At 44.2% G+C, this 23246-nt stretch overlaps 1 protein-coding gene across 1 annotated transcript in view; it reads left to right on the top strand.

Moving 5' to 3' along the window:
• Positions 1 to 23246, top strand: part of DCDC1 (doublecortin domain containing 1) — a 1639395-nt gene that overhangs the window by 1373773 nt on the left and 242376 nt on the right. The window contains exons 24-25 of the mRNA XM_086955816.1: positions 4167 to 4302; positions 5261 to 5420. Of these exons, the coding sequence (XP_086811942.1) occupies positions 4167 to 4302; positions 5261 to 5420 (296 nt within the window). The remainder of the gene's footprint in view (positions 1 to 4166; positions 4303 to 5260; positions 5421 to 23246) is intronic.

The raw sequence follows: 23246 nt of genomic DNA, 5'->3' as shown, positions 1-23246 counted from the left end.
GTGCAAGCCTGAGACACTAGGTCGAAGGTTCTGGTTGGCCTAAGGGAGTTGCCCTGGGTTGACAGAGGCATTCCTTAGCATAGAACACCCTACCATCGCGAGCAGCATATTTAGTTAGGATGGATTTCTTCGAGTTGGAGAGACCTGCAAGGACAATGGATTTTAAAAAGAAGATATGCAAACTGATGTCAAAGAAACGTTTTTTAATACTGTGTTTATTTTTGCTATTGAGCTTAATGATATTCATAATTGGTTATGTGACATTCTCTTTTAAAGTGACATTTGTTCCCACTGTGCAACCTACACCTCCACCTACTATTTCTTCTCATTCTTTTCATCCTTTGCCTGAACATGAGGTAGTTAGACAGCTGGAATTTGCCAATAATTCCTTTATTCAACTTTTGCACCAACACCAGTTAGTGATGAACACGACAAACTGTTGGATCTGTGGTCTAATGCCCCATACGACTGATAAGGGTATTCCGTACTTGGTTTTACCTTTTAGTTTGAATGGTTCGATTTGGGCTTACAGAACGATGTTTATCTTTGCCCATAGTGTCTATCCCCTATGTTCACCGAAGGACAATCCGAAGAATAGTGCTGTCGCTAGAGGCATAGTCGACATGGTTAAAGGGACTAATGCCATTGAAACTATTCCGATGGATGTGAGACAACCATATAGTGGTTGGGATATTACTGGATATGGAGTTAGTCTGAGTGTTAACCAGCGAGCGAAAAGTTCTCCACCGATTTGGATAGTGCCCCATCATGGCCGCTATTGTCTGCAGGGTAATGGCAAGAATCCGAGAGCTCAGCTAGGGAAGAGCGTTTGTACTGATACCTACATATTTACGTCCCAGTCTTACCCAGCATTTTTAGCCGCTAAGGGTACCTACTTTGTTTGCTATGACAAAGCATATACATGGTTGCCCCCTGATTTTTCGGGCTCATGTTTCGTTTCTTTCCTGTTGCCTCCCACTGTTACAGCTGTGGCAGATTACCATGAGACAAGAGTTGCTAGAGGTGTCTTTAGTCAAGAAGACACTGCAGGGCAAGAGTTGGGAGATTTATTTAAGGGTTTTCTGCCGTTCTGGGGACCGATGGCTGATAGCAGGAATATTCGCCAGTTGACGAGAGTGGTTGAGTCCACCATAGTCGAAACTGATGGTGCCCTTAGTAACTTGACTGCTGAGCTCCAGTCGGATGGGGTTATGGCACTCCAAAATAGAGTTGCCCTTGATGTCATACTAGCAGATCGAGGTGGAGTATGTAAACTGATTCAATCAAGCTGCTGCGTTTTCATTCAAGACAACGCTCCGTCAGTCTTCCAAGCCATTTCAAAGTTACATAAGGTCTCCGATTCTGTCCATTTGGACAAAGGAGATTGGTCGTTGATGGGATGGTTATGGGGATTGATATCCACCTGGGGTTGGAAGATTTTGATGGTCATTGGGATGGTCTTAGCTATCCTTTTCCTGTTCTGTCTCTGTGTACAGTGTGCTCCTGCTATTTGTGGCCTCTGTGCTACTACGTGTGCAGGAAGACCTGTCCAGAGAGAGGTACTAAGTAATAGGATGATGCTACAGCAACATATCGATGATCTGATGAATATAGATCCAGATTCAGATTGACATGGGTTTGGGTTTATTGCCTATGTAAGGGCAAAAGGAGGTTCTGTAGTTCCGTAGTTTGTGGGTGAGGTTTGGTGGTTCCGAACCCGTTCAATAAAGGTCGTCGGAAATAGACGATTTTGGTGTCAGCAAACCGCAAATGACGAGTGTAGTGTGTACGAGTGTTTTCACATTAATCGATCAATGAGAACACTGCGTATTCGAGGATTTCGTTCGAACCTTCCGGTTCCATTTTGTGTACGGCAGCCATTTTGTGTGGTTGCCCTCACATAGGCCGATGACTGCGGCCGAACGAGTCTTTGGGACACGTACACCTTAGCTGACTTCTGAATGACCTGGCCCAACTGACTCCCTTGCCCGAGGCTGACCTCGCTGAGCCAGTTCCTTGTTAAGCAGCTGGTCAGATAAAGATCAAAGAGCAGGACATGCCAGAGTTTATGGTACACTGCACCCACCATTCTATCTTGCTTCCAATTTGTTTCTGTTCCTTCCTTCAAAACATAATTACTGATTTGGGTTGAGAGTTTTTGTGATGGGTTTGTCCGGCCTGAGCGAACAAGAATATTGGAATGTGCTTGGTCATTTCTGGTGGGCTGGACAAAGGAAAGCGGGATTGTCGTCATACGTTACTTTCAAAATGTCACATTTCTATTGGTCAGTTTGTATGAACCCAATGCAAATTTGGAATGTTGCCTGAGGCTTGATTTTTGGCATAAAAGACCATGCTCCGCTCATTGAATTTGTGCAGTCTCTAGCGAACCACCCGTGTTGTGCTTCGTAGATCTCTGTTCCTGGTTGCAGCCAATAAACTTTGGTCTATGACGTCATCAAGAAGTATCCTGTGTCTCTGTTTACCAAGGCAGGAGAACTCGAAGGCATCAGGCGTTTTCCCTGACGCCGCTGGGTTCTAAAACCCGGTCCTTCACATTCCCAGATTTACCAGAACTGGTAAAACTGGGAAAGCGCTGAAAAGATATGCCTTCCCAGGAGGGGCGTGACGAGGAGAAATATCTTTATATCTCCTCATTACTTCCTCTTTCTATATATGCTGCAATCTGCAGCACACAAGAGGAATATGCCTCTAAGGGTCGTTTTTGAAAAGGAATGTGCCTCATCCTGCACAAGAACACCCCTGCATGCAACAGAGGCACCCTTACACCATGTTATGCTACCAAAAGGGCTCCGGCACAGAGGAAAATGCAGAAATTCACCCTATTGCCTTAAATAAGTGCATTCCTGCCCTTTCCCTGTCATGGAGTGCTGCGCCCCAAGGTGACTTGCTGCGCTGTATTGCATGACAATTTCATAAATAGGCCAACCAGTTTGCAATGAAAGGTCTGGGGACAGGTTTTAAAGGACAGCGGTATTGGGTGGCACAGTGAGTGCTGCAGCACAATAGTAGCCTCCATATAATGGGGATGTATACATAAAGTAGATGTACCAACTGGCTATATGCCAGGTTTTACCATGTTTACTACTGGTTATCAGGGATAAAGTTTAACTATGGCCAACAAAAATGGGTTCCACAGAAGAAGGCAAAATCTGGGGGAATGCCACTGAAAAGATAGTCATTTCTAACACTTGTCTTTTTCTGCCCATGCTATGTTTATTAAAAATGTGAGCACACTCAGCATCCACTTGCCTCCCTTGCTCCCTCGTGCTGACCCCTCCTGTATAGGTGGGTGACTATTTTAAATCGTTTTAAAGCATTTCAACTGGCTACCCTCTTTGTGTGTGCATGCACTGCATCCACTTTGAAATTATCTTTTTACACTGAAAAGAAAAAAACAGTACAAGATGGCCCCCACACATGCTTCCTCTCAAGTTGCCACCCAGGAATGATTTTTCTTAAAGCAAAAGAAAAACCATCTCCTGGCAGCTGTGATGCATGTGTGCATGTGGTGGGCATCTTGGGAAGAAAAGCATTATCAAAGCCTACAGACCTATCGGCTTTGTCAGTGTAGGTTGTTATAATGATAACAGATACCCCTTACATGGTGAAGCTGAAGATTGTGATGGGTCCAGTCTGTATAAGGGTCATAATCTACAACGTATACGTTCACTAGGACAGATTGCCCAGCAACAGATTACCCTGCACTCAGGAGCAGTGTCTGCTGAGATAGGCCCTCACCAAAAATATAGACCAACATAGGGGCGCATTTATTTTTGATCGGCAACTGCTAATTATACAGATTCTTGTGACTGATTAGGTAGTTCAAATTTTTTATTTTAAATGACGGTTTCCACTCTGTTGAAACCTCTTTGGTGCGGGTCAATCAAAGGGGGACATGGCTTGGGAGTTACTTTACCCCTAGTGCTAGTCAGAATTTGGCCTTGTGCAGTGGTCAAGCTCCCCCTTGAAAATATGTTTTCTCACAACCAAAAATGTGAAATATGTTTCTTTTTGTCAAGTCTGCTTTTCTTTGCCTTTGCCTTTCCCCGCCTCTCGCTCCCACATGCCCCAGTTTCAAGGATGCTGATATGTGTTCTGTATCGTGCATACGAAAATAATCTGACCGAAATCATTTGTATCAGGTTTACGTTTCATGCGGGAATCCATGGATTGATCCTCCTTTGACTGCGGCAGAACGGAAGAAGCAGCTCTTAATCAATACTTTGTCTTCGGATATCGCCATGGTCCGGGCGTATTGCGCCATGCGCAATCCTGAAAGTAAGCAGCGCTATTTTACCATGATTGTTTGCTTTTGAGGTTCCAGAGCAGTGAAGAGGTCGCACGGCATTTATTTCCCAACTGCAATTCATTGACTAGTGACCCAGTTTAAAAAAAAGTTTAGGAATCACTATTTATCCTATGATCGTCATACCTAGATGTTCTGTGATTTAATTGCACAGACACTAGCTAAATGTGCTGCACCCTAAAGTGACCTTTAAGTCATCGACTGAACGATAGCGTGCCATCATAGTGCTGATTTGAGAATGCAAAAGATGATTTTCCAAACACAGACCTCTGTATGAAAATGAGGTCACTTGTTTCCAGGGCAACTTAATATGCTGTCGAAAGAAGCCACTGTGACTACTCAGACTAGGGGCATGCTTCAAAGATACACTTTCTCTCTGGGATAATCGAGTCTGAGGTTAAACCGGAGAGGGCTTAAACTCCAAAGATCCCCATTCTCATAGCAACTCAATCAACACAGGAATAGAAAATAGTTAATCTGGAAATGTTTCATATTTATAAAATAAGATTTCCAGCCCAACCAGTACCTCCAGACACACATATCCATAGAGTGATTCTTTTCTTTCCACCTTTTGGTTCAAAGGGATCCCCACCCAATCAGAGCCCTTGCTCAATGAGGACAACTTCCCGCAAGGATAGCAACACACCTTTGAGACTAACTTATTTTTCAAGGAAAATACATTATCGCCTCCTCCAGCTTTTCTAAATAAAGTACCTCCTCAGTCCTTCTATTGCAGCTGTGTTTTTCTGCTTGAAGTGGATATGTGCCATGCTCTCCTTGCTTTTGATAGGGTGTTTTCACCCTATTTGATTTATAGGCATTGTTGTATGATATAGTTATTGCAGGTCTGGAAATATGTGTTAAAAAAATAAGGAGTAATTGTAAGACTTTGACAATCCATTAATAAAAATGCTGTGCCATTTTATCCAGATCTTGTTTTAGAGGTGTGTGGTGACATTGTTGCTGGAGCTAAGTTGATTGTCAATCAACGTGTCGCAGTTTACGAAGAACCAGAATTGTTAACATCAGAGGGAATAAGTGAAATAGATGAAAGTTATGGGAACGACGACATTACAAATGGAAATTTTTTGTAAGTATTGAAAAAAGTCACATTGCATCTGTAGACTAATGAGATACATTTTTGCCGTCTTAGTAAAGAAACTACATTATCGTAGTAAAGTAATAATGGTACATTCCAAAAGTTGAAAATCAGTGGTGTCGCTTGTAAAAACACACTTTTTGTTGAATCTCCTTTACATTTAAGAGTAAATCGCGAGCATAACAATACCTAAGTGTAATAATGCATGTGCTGGGTGGGCTCAGGTGTTACGTGTGCCCTAATTACTGCTGAACTAACAGAAATGACAATTACTTTTCATTACTCTTCTTCTTTCTTCCTTATCAGGTGAGGGTGAGCCCTAACACGAGACTGGAATTTCTACTGCCCGCATCAACATTTGTATTTTTATTTTTAGAAACTCTTAATTTTACACCTGGCATAGATATTTTTCTGTGTTACTGCCCGTGGCTCTACTCCTTTACCACCATTAAATCCTGCTGCTGGTATTTCCAGGAAAGCCTGGAAATACTTAGGTCTGTGTGGCAGTGCACAGCGTAATGGAAGATAAGGATCTCTGGGCTGTGACAAGGAAGAATTGGGGGCATATTTACAAGCCTCTAACGCCACTGGAGTGTCAAGTTTTCTGATGCTCTGGTGGCAGTACATAAGGCTTTGAGTGGGCTGGGTCTCACCAGTGCTGAGCACCGGCTGTTTTTTAACCCCTTCGATGCGGGTGACAAAGCCAGCTCGTCATGGGCGTTACCTGCGCTGCGCGCATGACGAGCTGGCTTTGTCACGTAACGCGGGATTTTTGAAATTCCAGCGCGCAGCGGGAAAACCCGCTAGTGCGCATGCGGTTAAAAGGCGACTCGAAACGGGTCTCTATCAGGCGCTGTTTTGTGCCACAGCACAGGAGGTCCGTTTTTTCCTGGACTGCAGTGACAACAGGCACATCGATATGCACGTGCTCACACTGCTCACTTCTCACTAGTGAAGGTTACGGTATAACGTCATGCCAGGTGAGCATTGTAGGGTAAGGGAAATCCTTTAAAGAGAGTCATTTTCTCTCTGGATTTCTCTTCTCTTTTTGAAACTCAGGATCAGCAACATTATTGTGGTGTCAACAGGGCTTTAAGTCGAAGCTTTTCCAATATTATATACAAGCCATAGTTGCTGCTTATTTATCTTATGCAACTAACAACCATTGACTAAGCCAATAGTCGTGACTTGTTGTAGGTATGATGTTACTTGTTATGTCATATATATGTATGCAATGACAGAAACAGCAGAATACAAGTCAGGTGGCACACTATTAAGTATGGACGAATTTTGAGGGTCTGCGGTCCGCAAATTCACACGAAATTGGAAAAAAATCCGCGAGTTCGCAGAAAAATCAGCGAACTCGCGGATTTGCAGAAATATATACTGGAGTACTTTCTATTGGCTAATCAGTAAGTGCTAGCTCGTTGGGTAAATGTATAGTGCTTTTCCTACACTACAGCTGCATAAAGTGCAATAAGAGTTGTCTCCAGTGACCATGTGTGTGTTACTATGCCATTGCGCCGAAGGGCGCAGGGGTCCCTTGAGTGAGCTGTCCATCATAGTGGGTAAATGGCGGGAAAATGGGGCACACCGCTAATGTGTGGGCAGGGCTAAACGGGCGGGGTTCTATGCGAGTTCACATGCCTCTTGTATGTATAAAAAGTCAGAGAGCGAGCAGAGCAGCAGATGAGGAGAAAGAAGCCCCTGGTCACAGGAACTGCACGGGGACTGCGCTCGTGAAAGTGAAGGATGCAAAGGTCTCCATCCAGCATCACAGCTAATTTTCAATGGTAGATATGGAGAGAAAGCACACCTGCCCAGCCTCGACAAAGCTCTCAATTGTTTTTGGGCTGATGAATGCGTTACTGAATTTGAGCTTCAACCCGGGCACCTGCTTTATTTATATCTGTAAGTGCTTCCTGTTGAGGTTTAATTTTTGTGACAGGATCATCGTGCCAAATGAACCCTGCCCTTCATGTTTATCCAAGAAGACGGGGCTACTAAAAAAAATCCGCAACGCCGCGAGCGGAACAGATTTTTTGCCCATACTTACACACTATGATAATCACACATTATTAGCTTATGTGTTTTTAAGCCACGCCCTTAATTACATTGACCAAGCTCCTTTGAGAGACCCTCCCAGTTTTTTCATCCCACTTATAGCCCTGGCTTTACACCATTCCCCCATATTTACAAGATACGGCTAAGCCACTTATTGTGGCTTAACACCACCTTGTAAATATGTTGCTTTCTACAGCAGTCCGCTGCGGCAAAAGGGCAGGAAATGGTTGGTGCTGTGGTTATTCCACTGCAACACCCATTGCTTTTTGATGGTGCCCCAGATTTATAAGGCTGGGGCAGCACCAAAAATGAAGGCCAGATAATGCCTGATCTTAGAATGGCTGTGTGAGGAGAAATTATTGATTTCTTCTCGTTTTTTGCTTTTTCTATGAGCGCTGCGTTCTGCAGCACACATAGAGAGAATAAATCACCATTATTGATTGTTTATGTTCAGGAAAGTGTACGTTCCTGCACATAAACAATCAGCCCTGCAGTGCACGCACCCTTGCAACATGGACAAGGGTGCCTGCACTGGTGCTAGGCAGCTTTTTTTAGTGCCAGCGCTAGGGGTAACGCAGTGGTGCGCCATATTTGTGAAAATACGGGATATCCCTGTGTTTTAAAAAAGTCAAAGTGCAGCGTTGTCAAATTTGGAGTAACACCGCACTCCAACATTTTTTAGTAAATATGCCACTTAGGGCCAGATGTAGGTTAATTATATTTACCGATTCTAACATACTGTATTTTACCAATTCGGTATTTTAGAATCGGTAAATGCTATGTAGCAAATAAATCGGTAAAAATTACCGAATTGGTAAGATTTGGTATTTACCGAATCGGTATTTACCGATTTGGTAATTGCCATTCATTCCTATGGGCCTTGAGGCCCATAGGAATGAATGGCAATTACTGAATCGGTAAATACCGATTCGGGAAAATGGGAGACACATTCCTGGGTGCCAGGGTGTCACTTTGAATCATGCTTGTGTGCAGATGTGGCACACATATATGCCCTAAGGGCATGTATTTCTGCCACATGGCACAGTTGAAAATGCACAGATTTGCATTTTCAAAGGTATTCCTTATTTACCACCAATTTATAGTTGGTGGTAAATAACGAATCCTAAAATTAGAAAAGGGCTCATTTGAGTGCTCTCTACATTGCAAATTCTGTAATTTACCGATTCAGTATTTTAAGGAATCGGCAATTTACCAATTCCTTAAAATACCGAATCGGTAAATTACCGAATTTGCAATTTAGGCCACCTACATCCCAAATGCCCAATACCGGTCGGTAACGGCCGAAATTCGGCCGTTACCGACTGGTATTGTCCATCTACATCTGGCCCTAGGTCTCAGAGTGATGAAGATGAGTGGTAAGTAATCATGGTATTTTAACCTCATCCTCCCTTCATTTTCACAGTTCCTACTGTATGAGGATGCTTCAGGCACAAAAACAGGCCTCATTTACCCCAAAAAATTATGCAGGTCCGCAAGCCATTATGCTGCACCAAGAGGCTTCATTTTAACAACAATACAATGCATCCATGTGCATTCCCCTGTGCTGCCGCACAACTGCTTGCCATGCACCAGCGCACACACCCTTGCGTCATGCTGCAACGGTGCCTGTATTGTGGGGATGATTGTTTTTCATAAAAAAAGTGATGCGTGCGCGGCCCAAAGTCTGCAGACAGCCAAGTTAAAGGATCCCAACAACACTGCAACTGCAAAAAGTTGTAGTGCACAAAACAATGTCATTCATTCACTGTGACTGCAAGTAAAATGTCATCAGAGAGCTGCAGAACAAGCAAGTATACATAAAAAAATTTAATGTCATAGAAATATATGTGGGATAGTGCAAACTACATCCCTGCAGTCTCTGGAGGCTGCCATACATAAGCTTCATTCTAGGATAGAGCCTCCCTGTAGGTGAGTGGCTAAGACACCCAAGGGCACCTCTTGACCCACAACTATTCTAGGATAGAGCCTCCCTGTAGGTGAGTGGCTAAGACACCCAAGGGCACCTCTTGACCCACAACAATACAGGCGATGGAGAGGGACAACTTGACCCAACTGCTGAGAGTCTCAATGGAAGGCTTCCTATTCTTCCTACCACCAAAAGGTAACCATCAATAACTGGCAGAAGTGAAAGGAAAATGGTCAGGTCAATGAAATCAGCAAACACTGCCATACATTCAAAATATGTCTGACAACCTCCTTAGGAGAAGAGATTCTGAGAATAAAAGAACTTCAGAACAGTTGCTTCAAGCACAACTGGGAAAAAAATTGTCAACAAAAGCTAGTCCTGACAACAACAACACCTGATCCAGTAGGAGCTTGAGGAAAGGATAATCAAAAAACGTAGCCAAAACAATGGCCAACACAAAAACCCTCCTTGGTGGATAAAAAAAGCACACAGCTGGAAAGTGTCTTGATGAAAAAAGCAGCTACAAATAAGTCATACCAAAGAGCCATTGGCAGGGACACCAATCAACCATTGGCCAAAAACGGAGTAGACAGGCACTAAAGGAACCTCAATAGATGTCTCAGAACAAGGAAAAGATTCCAATAGACAAAGTACTAAGGACTGCCAGTCTGCAATGCACAAAACGACAAAGCAGACTGCGCACCAAGAATTCAAAGGGAAAATCGTAAACCCAGATCACTAAAGGCAGAATTGTATCCTGGGGTCACAGAAGTTGGGTCTTGTGGCTTAGTGGACTAATGCAACCACTGTAGGGGGCTGTTTTGACTTCATGGTCATAAAGGTTCAAATCCTGGTGTGTCCACTCAGCCTTCCATACTTCTGAGGTCGATAACATGAGTACCATTGAGTTGGCTAACAATAAACATCTGCCATTCAGCAACAATATACCCTAGGATGAACGTGTGCTTTGCAGATACACGTTATGTTAAGTCAACTACCAGCCATTCCTGTGAGGTACCACTAAAGTCTACACCAAGAAACCAACCCGAGGTGATAGATTTCAGTTTTGTTGGACACAGGAAGCTAATGCACTGGAACAGCCTAGTTGCTGGGGAGGTGATTGTGTAACCACCAGACTGTCAGACAAAGATGAATCACGGTAGAGGGAGAAAGATTCAGCCACAGATGATGACGAGGAACCTGCAAGTGGAGGCAGCAGGGGGAGAACATACAGAGCAAAGGGGTACCATTGTACATGAGGCTAGAAGGGGATCAAAAACAGGACCTGTACCATATTGATCGGATTCTTCTCTAGCACCGTGAGGGTAAAGGGAATCATATGGAAATTGTACAAGTGGCCCAAAAGCTGCTGTAAAGGCGTTCTTTCATACCTGAGGAACTGGGCACAAAACCCTTGTGCAATAATGGAGAGCTCACCTTCCTGAGTGGCATGTAGGCAGCATGAGGAGAAAGCAAGATACATAACTCATGCCCAAAAAAGAAGCTTATGCCAAGTTAGAAAGGGCTTCATACCATACCAAAATTGAGCAACATATTCCAGACCCATAAAGCTGAACAGCGATCATGAGACAACAGATGCACACAATCCATTAACATAACACATATGAACCACTGTCAAAGTACTCTAATCAACCCCCAAAAAAGAGAGGTAGCTATGACGGATAAAAAAGCACCCATCTGTGACAGATCTTGATGAAACATTGAATCATAGGTAGACCAAGATAGCAAATACATAAATCCCACCAGACCTCCACTGGCATGGACATCAATCAGGCTTTATAATAATGCTCTCTCATAATGTAGCCCAAGGACAACAAGAACGATGCACCGAAGAACACCAGACTTTGTGGCCGAAGGCCAACAGGCAATGGGAGGGACAACATCTGCTGAGTGAATCAACCCCAGGCAAGATCTGGATGGACAAACCTGGGCTCAAGGATGCATAAACATGCACTAGAGTGACTGCCACAAAAGACAGATACCAGAGAACCACTCACAGAATAAATGACCTATGCCATAAACAACAAGACAAGACTCAAAGCAGTATTTAAAGATAGAACATATAGACATAAAAGGATATCAAGGATATGAAAGAAGGCACCAGGCTCCACTGGGCTTGAATCTAGGAATGACACCCGGGATATAACCCAAGTGAACAAGAGGATGAACATGCGAACAAGCAGAAGGTGAAACACCAACCCCCCTCAAAGCAGTGAAGTAGGCCAAAAGCAGGTACTACAGCAGCTACACACATTGAAATGCACCAGAAAGCCAGTATAAAATCATAGGAGCGAGCAGGGACAGAAACCTATAGCTTTATAGTAATGACAAGGAAACAGGCATACCACACCACCACAGTGCATGTGCAACTACCAGTTCAGGCGAGGGAACCAGCCTGGAGAAAATCACAGCAAAGAAACCCCTCTGTAAACCATGTGTCTGAAAACCTAGGTAACAATGCCAGAAAAAAAGGCAAGGAACTAAAAATGGACAACCACAAAACATGAATTGTAGTCAGGAGAACAGCAGCAGCAGAAAATGAAATTTCAACAAACAGAATAACTGTGTTCAGGCAGCCGCCGCAACAGTCCAATTAATTAAGAGTGGCTAAGCATGGATAGGATTGCAATGAGCCAGTACAATAGACTCCATAAAATTGGACAGTCCCCAGGGCACTGCAACAGAAGACAGCCAAAAGCACCAAACCTACAGAGCCATGGAGCAGAATGAACTGAAATCATTCAACAAACACCTGGAAGTTAGCCCCTTTAATGGAACTGTTGTACAGGCCACAAAATCAGCACACAGCCCCCAATCTTTCAGCCATGAGCCTCCCCAACCACCAACTAGGGGTGGGAGGATCTAGCAGAGTTTCAATCTGCTGAAGTCCTCAGAGTTCATCTTTAGTGGTATGAGCATGTTCTTTACTTCAAAATCAGTGTGAACGGCACCATACGACACTCCATAGGGTGCTACTTCTTTGCTGGCACTCTAGTAGATTTTCTACTTGAGTGGCAGCTTTCTCATTATGAACAGTGTTGACTGCCTGTGACTGCCCGCGTAAAAATAATCTCACCGGGTGCCATCCTAGTATCCGAAAATCGTGCTAGGGGTCGTCAATTCTCACTTGCGCTCACCAACTTAAGGTTGGCGAGCCGCATTTGAGTAAAAAACCCACGATGCAGCGGTTGGCTGATGTTTGCCAGAACTCTGTGTTACAAGCTTAAGAAGAAGTGGGCAAAACTTTGCAAACTCCACTGGTAGAGTGGGATTTTTCACCCACCTGTACCCCTGGCCACAGCCACACCAGGACAGGTAACAGAAAAAAGCAGAGACAGCGTGCAAACCAAACAGGTAGCATAAAAGGTGCAAAGCCAGCTGAAGTCCAAAGGAGGAAGTTGCTGGGAAGGCTCAACCAAGGATTAACCACAGCAATCCAACCAGAAACATGGTATGAAAACAGGCCCCTGGTAATCAAGTTGAATACTTGAATACTTGAACCTTGCATGCAAGAGAACCCAGTTGGATCCCTCTGTCCATACTCTCAGGGCCAACTGAGTTAACCCAGGGGGAATTCTTCTCCTCACCTTTGGATCCCATCTGTCCAGCACCTAACCCTACTTTGCTCACAGATGCATCCTAGTGGGCCACCAGTACCACCATGGTCAACACAGTGGTGTGGCCCATTTCACCCTCAGGGTGTGACTACTGTTCCCCACCCAAGGGCAACTCTGTCCACAAAGAGAACAACCCACAGTGACCTCTGACATCTGTCAGTGACAAGAGCCAGGCCTCAGGCCATCCACGGCTGTCTACCCTCTGTGGTTTCCCAGAGTGGAGGGTTGTAGCCCCAGGTGACTGGCACCCTTTGTCCACTCTGCCTCCTACCAGTTCAGGGGTGGTATCATGAGACTGGTCTGCCAACCCAGGGCATGTACCCTTAGGCAAGACAGTAGACAGGGGTGGGCTCTCCCTCACCCTGCCCCCCTCCTGGAGCCCTGAACCCTGCTTGTGGGAGTGGTACCCCTGAATCCCGAACCTTCAGGGTGCTTGTGGCAAACGTCCTTCTCAATTCTCCCACTGGTTCAGGGGTGTTATCTTGCAACTGGTTCCCCAACCGTGGGTCTTTAGGCTGAGCATGTGCCTGGCAAGCCAGGACTTCCAGGACAGTACTCCTACCCCCCAAGACATGCACATTCTTCATGTGTTGCATGATAGTCTGCCTGGCACTGCTCTCCTAACCCCTTCCACCTGGCATAGAATGAAGACCCTCAGACAAGAAGTGGTGTCACCAGGGTTATTCCTGGGGGCACTGACTGCAGAGCTGGCCCATGACCCTCAGGTTCTCCCACCGAGGACTGCCTCCCACTCTCACCCCTCCATCTGGCCTTCTGCCCCCTCCACTCTGGAGTGAAACTGAGAGATACCAAAACTGGTAGGACTCCTGTGACAGCTGCCTCCCACTGCAAGCTCTCCTGTCACTATGGGCTCCCCCTCAATGGATGGTCTCCCAGTTCAGACTTTGGGCAACCTGGGCCTCTGCACACCACCACCTCTCCTCCTACCCTGAGAAGGTACATGGCACCCTCTACCCATCCCACTGCATGGGGACCTTTCTTGGCTACTGCAAATCCCCCCTATCTCCCTCTATTGGGGTAAACCTGAGGCACTCCCTTAAGGATTATTCCCAAATGCCTTCCCAAATCCTCTGGTATCCACCAAGAGGTCTGCCTCCAGTGAAATCTTCCTGGGGTCAGAGAACCCACAGTTTACCAGGTGTTGGCATAGCTCTGTAAAACTGTAACTGAACAGTTGCTTTCCAGGAATTAAATTGACCAGCCTCTCATATGTGTTCACCATACTAGCCTCCACCCAACCATCAAATACCTTGAAAAAGCACCCCACATCATCTCCCATCTGCTGAGACATTATCAGACTTCCCCCACATACTCAACCTACCCTCCTCTGGGGTGACCGGATGCTCCTCTACCAGGGCTTCCTCTGTGGGGGGCATCCCTCTCCCTATAATTCCCTTCTAGAGCAGTAAACTGTTTTACCCACCACCAGGAGTATGACTTCTCCTCAGGGACCCTGTGCACCTCTGGCATTACCTCATATTCCTGAACACACTGGCTGGTTTATGTCACCCCCTTCCTTGAAGTTCTAAATCAAGGTGCAACTAACGGCACCAGAGCATTACTTTTTCTGACGCCCCGGTGGCGTAGCTCCATACCCCATATTTACATGGTGTCATTAAGACACTTAATGTGGCTTAATGCCACCTCGTAAATATGCCTCCTTTCTGGAGCAGTCCACTGCAGCAAAGAGGTGGGTAATCGTGGTTGCAGTTATTTTTCACCTGTTCTCCAGCTCCTCTGCAGACAGGAGTAGAAACACTGCTGCCAACCCTGGAGGGGGTTCTTCCACCATCAGGCTGAGCCCAACCCCGCAGGCGATGCTGGCTCCTCCAGCCATCCAAGATCCGTATTCCGTTCCTTTTATTGCACGACATCATTCTCATCCTCTGGGTGCTCACCTGCCTCCCTGGTTGACAACCAGGCCCTCAGTGCCTTTTGTAGCTCTTCCTTTCCTATTAGGCCTTTAAATGAACACTTGAACTTCCTGCAGAAATGTTTGAGCTGTAGCAACGTATAGATCTCCAATCTCTCCTGCTCAAACACTAAGTCTGCAAGTAACTCTGATGACTCTCCAGACTGAGACATGAGTGTGTCAAAGAAATCCGAAGAGTTCCAAAAACAGAAACACAGAAAGAGAAAAAAAAGTTGTATGCTGGTACGTAATGGTCTGCGATATGGAAGTAGTGTACACCAATAACTGTATGCAATGGATGTAATGAAGAAACACAAATCCTATCATCATTGCTGACCACCAATGTTAGAAATGAGGTCTCTAGTTGGCAGTGGTTTGTACCCTGTACACCAGGGACCCTCCCTCTCGTTAAGGTAAGGGAGCCACACAGCTAAGATAACCCTTGCTCACCTCCTTGGTAACTTGGCATGAGCAATCAAGCTTATCTCAGAGGCAATTTGTAAAGTATTTGTATACACACAACACCCACACACAGACACACACACCCACACACACACACACACACACACAGTAACCCAGTAAAAGAAGTCAAAACCAGTTTAGAAATATAGCCTATATTTATCTGAGTAAACAAGACCAAGACGACAGAAATCCAACATACACAAGTCAAATTATCACTTTTAAAAGATTAGGCAAGTTAGTCCATAGAAATCAATGTATGTGTTTTAGGACAAAGTAGCTTAGAAGTGTCAAAATTCAAATGTGGTGCAAGGCACAGGAGAGGTGAGGTACCTTACAACACAGAGGAGGTGATGCGTTGGTTCCTTACTGGCAGGAGAGGTGATGCATAATTTCCCTACTCCTAGGCAGGGGAGGTGATGTGTCTGTTCCTTACTGGCAAGGGAGGTGATGCGTCGGCTCCTTACTGGCCGGAGAGGTGATGTGTCGGCTTCCGGACACATGGTCTTGTTTCCATACTGTGGTGTGGTATCGATGAAGAATCAGTGTTGAGGGATGATGCATCAAAAATCCAAACATGCTGCATCGATGTGAAAGCGGCGATGCAGGCGCTGCGTCGATTTCACAGACACGAAACAGGCACTGCGTCGGAGTCAGAGCGCGGGTCACGGATGTTAGTGACACATTGCTCAGGACTCGCGCTGCTGTGATTCTTGAACTGTGCTGTGATTACAAGCTGGGACTTGCAGTGAAAGCTGTCTTCGATGCTTCAAGCAGGAACCATGCTTTGGTGGTGCAGGTAGTGACAATGCATTTATCTTTTTCAGGGATGCATTGGGAAAACAGGCACTTGAAATCTATGCATGGGTTTTCTCCTTAAGATCACTAGGTTACACTTTCAAGGGCCCAGGAACTGGATTTGGCACCACTTGGCAAGACAGGGCTCTCAGCAGAAGAGCCCAGGCACTGGCAGGTGAATTATTTCATGGCCCTGTGACTTCTCAACAGGAGGCAAGTACACACAAGCCCTTGGAGAACCTTGGAAGTAAGATGTAGAAAGCGAAGTCCAGTCCTTTCACTCTCAGGACAGAAGCAGCAAGCAGCAGGCTAGCACAACAAAGCTACAGGCAGAGGGGCAGTCCCTCCTACAGCATCGTGCTCTTCTTCCTTGTAGAATATCCTCAGTCCAGAAGTGTTCTGATTTTTAGGGTATCAGAGGTCCAATAGTTATGATCCTTTCTGCCTTCGAAGTAGGCAAACTTCAAAAGGAAAATCGTTGTAGTGCACTGGACCCTTCCTTTTCCTGACTTGGCTTCAGACACACTACAGGGGGTTGAGACAGCTTTGTTTGAGGACAAGCACAGCCCTAGTCAGAAGTCAGTGACAACTCCTCCCACCACTCTAGCTCACGAAGACTCATCAGGCTGGTGATGGGACATCAGAATATACAAGGCACACCTCAGCTCCTTTTTGGGACTGTCTACAGTGAATGCACAAGAGCCCGACTGTCAGCCAGCCCTGGCATGTATTCTACAGACAGGCAGAGGCAAAGAATGGTTAAGCAAGAAAATGCCCACTTTCTAAAAGTGTAACAAAAAAGTACCTAGCTGTCCCATTTAGGGTGCTGTATTGGTTTCAACAGACTAAGGACTATCCTAATTCGAATAGTCTTTAAGTATTTATTTACTCATCTTTTTAAGACTTTTTTTGCAAGTTCATTTCATTACTGGAGCATGTAATTACATAAGACACACCACCTTCACCATTTCTTTACACATATATACAAAATGTACAAAACATGCAGTTTACTCAAACAATATTTACAAAAAACAACTTAAACAAAATTACATTCAGGTTAAATCCAGTCAATATTCAAAGCAACAGCCATGTGAGTGATTATTCCTAACAACTACTCATCTCAACCGTGAGGGCTGTTGCCTACTGGGTACACATTTGTGGCCTGCTGAGGCAAGGCCTTTTGTATAACTTGCTCCCAATAATAAAGAAATGTTCAATTCTTATTCTATCACAGTAGAAGTTAACACCAACACGTTTCGAGCCCCAGCTCAGTTATGGGGTTCTACTTAGGGCCTTAGGAACTGGATAAACTCTAGAATGAAAAATCCAGAAGGAACTACTCTGCTCTCCAATCATGGATAAAACGACAATTACTGTGATTAATTCTAAAGTGTCTGATCGGTCATGCAAGCCATGGTGGTCCCGCTATTTTCTTTGGCTTCTAACTGAGCTATGGGACATGGAACCGGGATGACTTGGATTACTGAAATTGATCTATAAACAAACACAGCATAATTACTGAATTGTAGGCACATTTCGGAACAAGTTCGTCCACCCGAGGCGGGGAGAAAGTATCCCTTATTTTTAAAATGGGGATTTTTTTCTTCTCCTTCATGTTGATTAATTATATGGAAGAACAACTTACTTTTGCAAGCTTTTCCAACGCGCTCGTGTACACAGGCTAATCAGTTGTGATGTTGCAATGTTCTTGTGTCAGTTTAAAGCTGAACCCGGGGACATGTGCTGGGATCCATGGCATTCGAGAATTACTGAAACAAAACATTACGCGCTGTAATAGCTACAAAGTATCCATAATGATCAAATCCCTTTCACTTCTGTATTCACGGCGTTAAACTCACTTCTTTCCTTGCGTGCCTTAGTGAATCATTCTGCTTGTTTCTTCCTGGCTGGATGGGCGCCTAAGTTTTGGTTTAGCTGCCTTTTGTAACTTCCTTCCTCACTGCAATGACTTCTGGTATTTGTAGGCTCTTGGTTTTTTGGTTGTTGGTTTTGTTGGAATATGAGCTGTGACCTTAGCTCACATGAAGAGAACTCGTTCCTGGTAACTTTCATTTCAGAGGCTGCAATCATCATTATCAGTTATTGCAGTTGTTACTTGGACCTGCATGCTCCACAGTGGTGGCTTATGGACCTTCAAGGCCTCAACTCCTTCATGTTGCAGTTCTGCTAATGATAATGGCCGCCAGCAGGGTGGTGCCTTTCTCAGAGTGATAGTCTTTGGCCAGCACATCATCCAGTTTGGCTGAGCTGTGGTACAAATATGTCTTTGAAGTGAGAAATTCTGATTAGGTTTTACCAATTTCAGACATTTCGTCCAGCCCATGTATTGTACTATTGAACTTAAGGATAAAATATACCTCTTTCCTCAGCAAGTCTGCTTCAATGTCACCACCCCTTGGGTTAGGTTTAGTGACCCACAATACAATCCATTTGAAGTCTCTTTCACTATGGTTCATTTTAGTGAAATGATTCACCATAGGAGCAGTAGTGACCGTATTTGTTATCCTGGATCGATGTTGCACAAGTCTCGGTGAACTTCTAGGTTAGTCTTCCCTATGTACAATTTTGGACAAGGGCATATGACTGCATACATTACATTCTTAGTTTTGCAGTTTGAGAACTCTCTCTTTGTCCATCTGCTGTTCCGGTGCAATAAATCGGTTCCCTCATTAGGTGCTTCACACATGGAACAATTGCCACACTTATGACGCCCCACTATAGGTTTGAGATTCCAGTGTAAAATGAGGTCTTTTTACTTTGTTGTGGGGAGAACACCCACCCTCACAATCGGTTGGCCTATGCTGGGAGACCCCAAACTCCAAATCTCTGCTCCCAATGGGAAATTACACTTAAAAGATATTTCAAGGCAATCCCCATATTACCCTATGAGAGAGATAGTCCTTGCAATAGTGAAAAACGAAATTAACAGTATTTCATTATTAGGACATGTAAAACACACCAGTACATGTCCTACCTTTTAAATAAACTGCAGGCTGCCTTGGGCCTACCTTAGGTGTGACATATGTAGTAAAGGGAAAGGTTTGGGCATGGCAAGTGGGTGCCAGTTTGAAACAGCAGTGTAAAACTCCTCACACAGACACTGCAGTGGCAGGTCTGAGACATATTTGTAGGCTACCCATGTGGGTGGCACAATCAGTGCTGCAGGCCCGCTAGTAGCATTTGATTTACAGGCCCTGGGCACTCCTCGTGCACTTTCCTAGGGACCTACTAGCAAATCTAGTATTCCAATCATGGATAACCCAGTCACCAATACAATTTAGACAGAAAGCATATGTACTTTAGCACTGGTTAAAAGTGGTAAAATGCCCAGCGTCCTAAAGCCAAAAAAACTAGGTCTGAACAAATAGGAGGAAGAAGGCAACATTTTGGGAATAACCCTGCAAAAAAGGCCAGGTGCACCAGATGCTCTTGGAGAATAACAAGAATTCTTTCTTGGCTAGGTTGAGTTTCAAGTCGGGGTTGGGGATCCATGTCTGCATTTGAGGCATTGGATGTTTGAAGCAGAGAAGAAGTTCAAAAGCTTTTTGTATTATTGGCATATGTGAATTCTGACGATGTTATCTGTGAGTAGAGCCACAAGAGCATCCATGAAAGGTTGAAGATTACAGGACACAGCATGGCGCCCTGTGGTATAGGTTATAGGGATATATTGTTACCTGGAGGTGCCCCTGTGAACAAACTAATGTTGCTGTGAAAGGTAGGAATCTCCCTTTTGGGGTTACAAGGTGAGTATGAGGGCGGGATGGTTGACTGTGTTGGAGGCAGTAATATCAAGAGGCAGGAGTCATCTTCATCTGAAGTCAAAAGGGCATCAACTACGATGTGTACGGTAGCATTCTCCATGCTGAAGTGTGATCTAAAGCCGGACTGGCAGCCATGATAGAGATGGTTTGCAAGGATGTGAAATTATCAATGATCTTGCTGATGAATGGTAGTTGAGCGATAGGCCGGTAGTTGGTGAGTTCATCCGGGTTTATTGTAGGTTTCTTTAGGTGATTAATTCAGGGGATCAGGGACAGGCTATTTTATATAAACATGGCCCACTGTGGTACTCTTTGAAGTCATTCAAATCCTTTATTCGATCTTACGCATAAGATCATAAAAGTATTTACAGTCACAATTTAAGAAAATATATAGATAAAAATAGCATAAGTCCTGACACTTAAAAATCTGCTAACATCCAATTTGGTTAAAATCCATTTCATCTATATACATATACAAATACAATAAGAGTTTGAAAACCAGTCCTAAATCGTCTTATGAGCCAACCTGCTTCCTCTTTTTCAAACATGCCCATAAAAACGATGCTAGTGGGACACACACAAAATAATTCTGCAAGGATTTGAGATAAAATGATGCTACGCGACACAATTTTCACTTGTAACGCTTACAAATCGGTACAATAAAATTATATTTTTCCTGGCGGTAAAGAACACAAAAGAATAAAAGATGAAGATCATTTTGTGGGGATAACTTGTCACATGGACACAGGGAAAGATCAGAATGTTAATATTTCTTCCCTGGATATCCTACCATCAGTGGTATCAAATTTAGGGAAAATCTTAATAAAATATATTTGTGATGTGGCAATGTAACATCAGCCAAACAAAAGTAACTTCCCTCCTCTAGCACCGGGGTTATTTCATACAGACGAGCTGACTGTGTGTGGAAATTTTTTTTTCTTCTTAAATATTCGTCTCTCTGAGTGAATATCTCAATTACTTTCCGCTTTGTAATGGAGTTACAGGTGGATGGATCTTTAAAAAGGCTACTTAGACCAATTGCAGTTAGTTCTGACATCCACCTAATCCTACTGAAGTTGTCTGATTTTAAAATAGTGGTTATTACATTTTGGGTAAGGGGAACTGTGTTCCTACGCCATATAGAATGCCACAACAGGAGTGGTGCCATTTTGATAGAATCCATAATGTATGTTAGAGTCAGTTCCATTTGAAGCACATAATTCGAGTATGACTGGGGTAGGGAAGTAAAAGAATTAAAAAATGTGTTCTCACTGGATTGCAGAGAATCACTGGGAGCCATCCCCAATACTGCTGCCCCATACACCGCTGCCGCCTTGTTTTTGCATGATAAATTTGTGTTATAGGTATTAGAGGTTTGGCTCCCAATCTTTTAGAAAATGTTTTCAGTGCCACTAGACTTCTTTGCATACCCATTGCTCTGCCCTCTAACAATTTGGACCATGATTGTTTTTTATCAAAGAGAACACCTAAATAGGGAAACGAGTCCACCACCTCAATTTTACCAGAGTCCATGAAGAAATATGGTGGTCTTTCTCGTTTCCCTACCCCCGCAATAATTATAAAGGATTTGGTCTCATTGACCTTTAAATCTAGTGAATTCATAAAAACCGCATAGGCCGATATAAGATGCTGGAGCCCCATCCCAGTTCAGGCCATCAGAACGGTGTCATCAGCATATGCCAAGATCGGTAACCGCTGATGGTTGGAGAGCATGGGAACATCCAAGGCTGCGCCCTCAAGATGTTTTCCAATGCGTTAGTATAGCTGGAAAATAAAAATGGTGCCAGGTGCAGCGTTGTCTTACCCCTCTTAAGATCCCCATTCTTTCGGGTAGCGGACTGACGAGGAGGCGTCAGAGAACAGCTGTCTGATGAAGTCGACGAATGTCTGATCGATTCCATCTCCTCCATGATCTGCCAGAGTCTAGGGTGGGACATGCCGTCAAAAGCTGCCAAGAGGTCCATGAAGACAAGATAGATCTTCCCACCCTTGTCTCTAATGTATCTATCCATGATGAATGAGAGGTTCAGGCATTGGTCTATTGTGCCCCTACCCTCCTGGAAGCCATATTGGGACACCGTTAAAATATTCTTACTCCTCACCCAAGCCTCCAATTTTGTCAGAAGAAGGCGGCCCATGAGTTTGGCCGTCGTATCAATTAACGAAATTGGGCAGTCATTTTTAGTATTACTTTCATCTCCCCTTTTGTAGACTGGGACGATTATGCTAGTTTTTCAAGACACGGGGGGACCAACTATAGAGATTTTATTAAAAACATTAGTTAGGAGGGGGACCCATATATCCGTGTATTGAAAGAAAAAGTCCATTGGAACACCGTCAGGACTTTTAGTATTACTTTCATCTCCCCTTTTGAAGACTGGGACGATTATGCTAGTTTTTCAAGACACGGGGGGACCAACTATAGCGATTTTATTAAAAACATTAGTTAGGAGGGGGACCCATATATCCGTGTATTCAAAGAAAAAGTCCATTGGAACACCGTCAGGACCCGTGCTTTCCCAGTACTGCAGGCCTTAATCCCATCCCTAACTTCTTAAGTGAGAAAAGAGAGAGGATTCCCGGAGATAATACAGACCGGTGGTATTGGGTAATCAGTTGGAGCAAAGGTACCTTTAAAATGTGCCACCCACTCCTCCTCCCCTACATTAACATTGAGTGATGGATCATTAGGCATTTTGAAATGGGGGCCATTTATTATTCTCCAAAACGCCTTAGAGTTGCCTGAAGCCGCGGCCTAATCTAATTTGGCCCATGTTTCTTCCTGGTACTCTTTGGAATCTACAGGAATCCTCTTCGTGTAAATCCGGGGAAACCCACACCAAATACATTATTCAAGCAAACAAATGGAAGGTTCTCATTTGGGTTGCAAACAGACAGACAATGAGAATGGAAAGGTGCTGTGGCTGTAGTGTATTCTCCTCAAATGCAGATGCAAATAACTGTGTGACTTTAGAACACATTCAGACTACACAGTGCTTAAGTCTGTGTATCAGTATTAAAATAAAAACAGAAATGCATCATAAATCATCTTTGGTTTGTATGCCAAGTTTTAAAAAGACACCTGTGCATGTATATCTCGCAGTGTGGATCAACAATCATCAAAGAAAAGAAAGGAGAAGTATGTCAATCTTCCAAACACTTGTAAGTGAAAGGGACAAGTCATCTGGCTCA

This window comes from Lissotriton vulgaris, chromosome 2_1 (assembly GCF_964263255.1).
Source record: "Lissotriton vulgaris chromosome 2_1, aLisVul1.2, whole genome shotgun sequence".
In the NCBI taxonomy this organism is placed as follows: Eukaryota; Metazoa; Chordata; class Amphibia; order Caudata; family Salamandridae; genus Lissotriton; species Lissotriton vulgaris.
The sequence above is the reverse complement of the archived record's forward strand: the minus strand, read 5'-3'. Positions and strand labels throughout refer to the sequence as shown.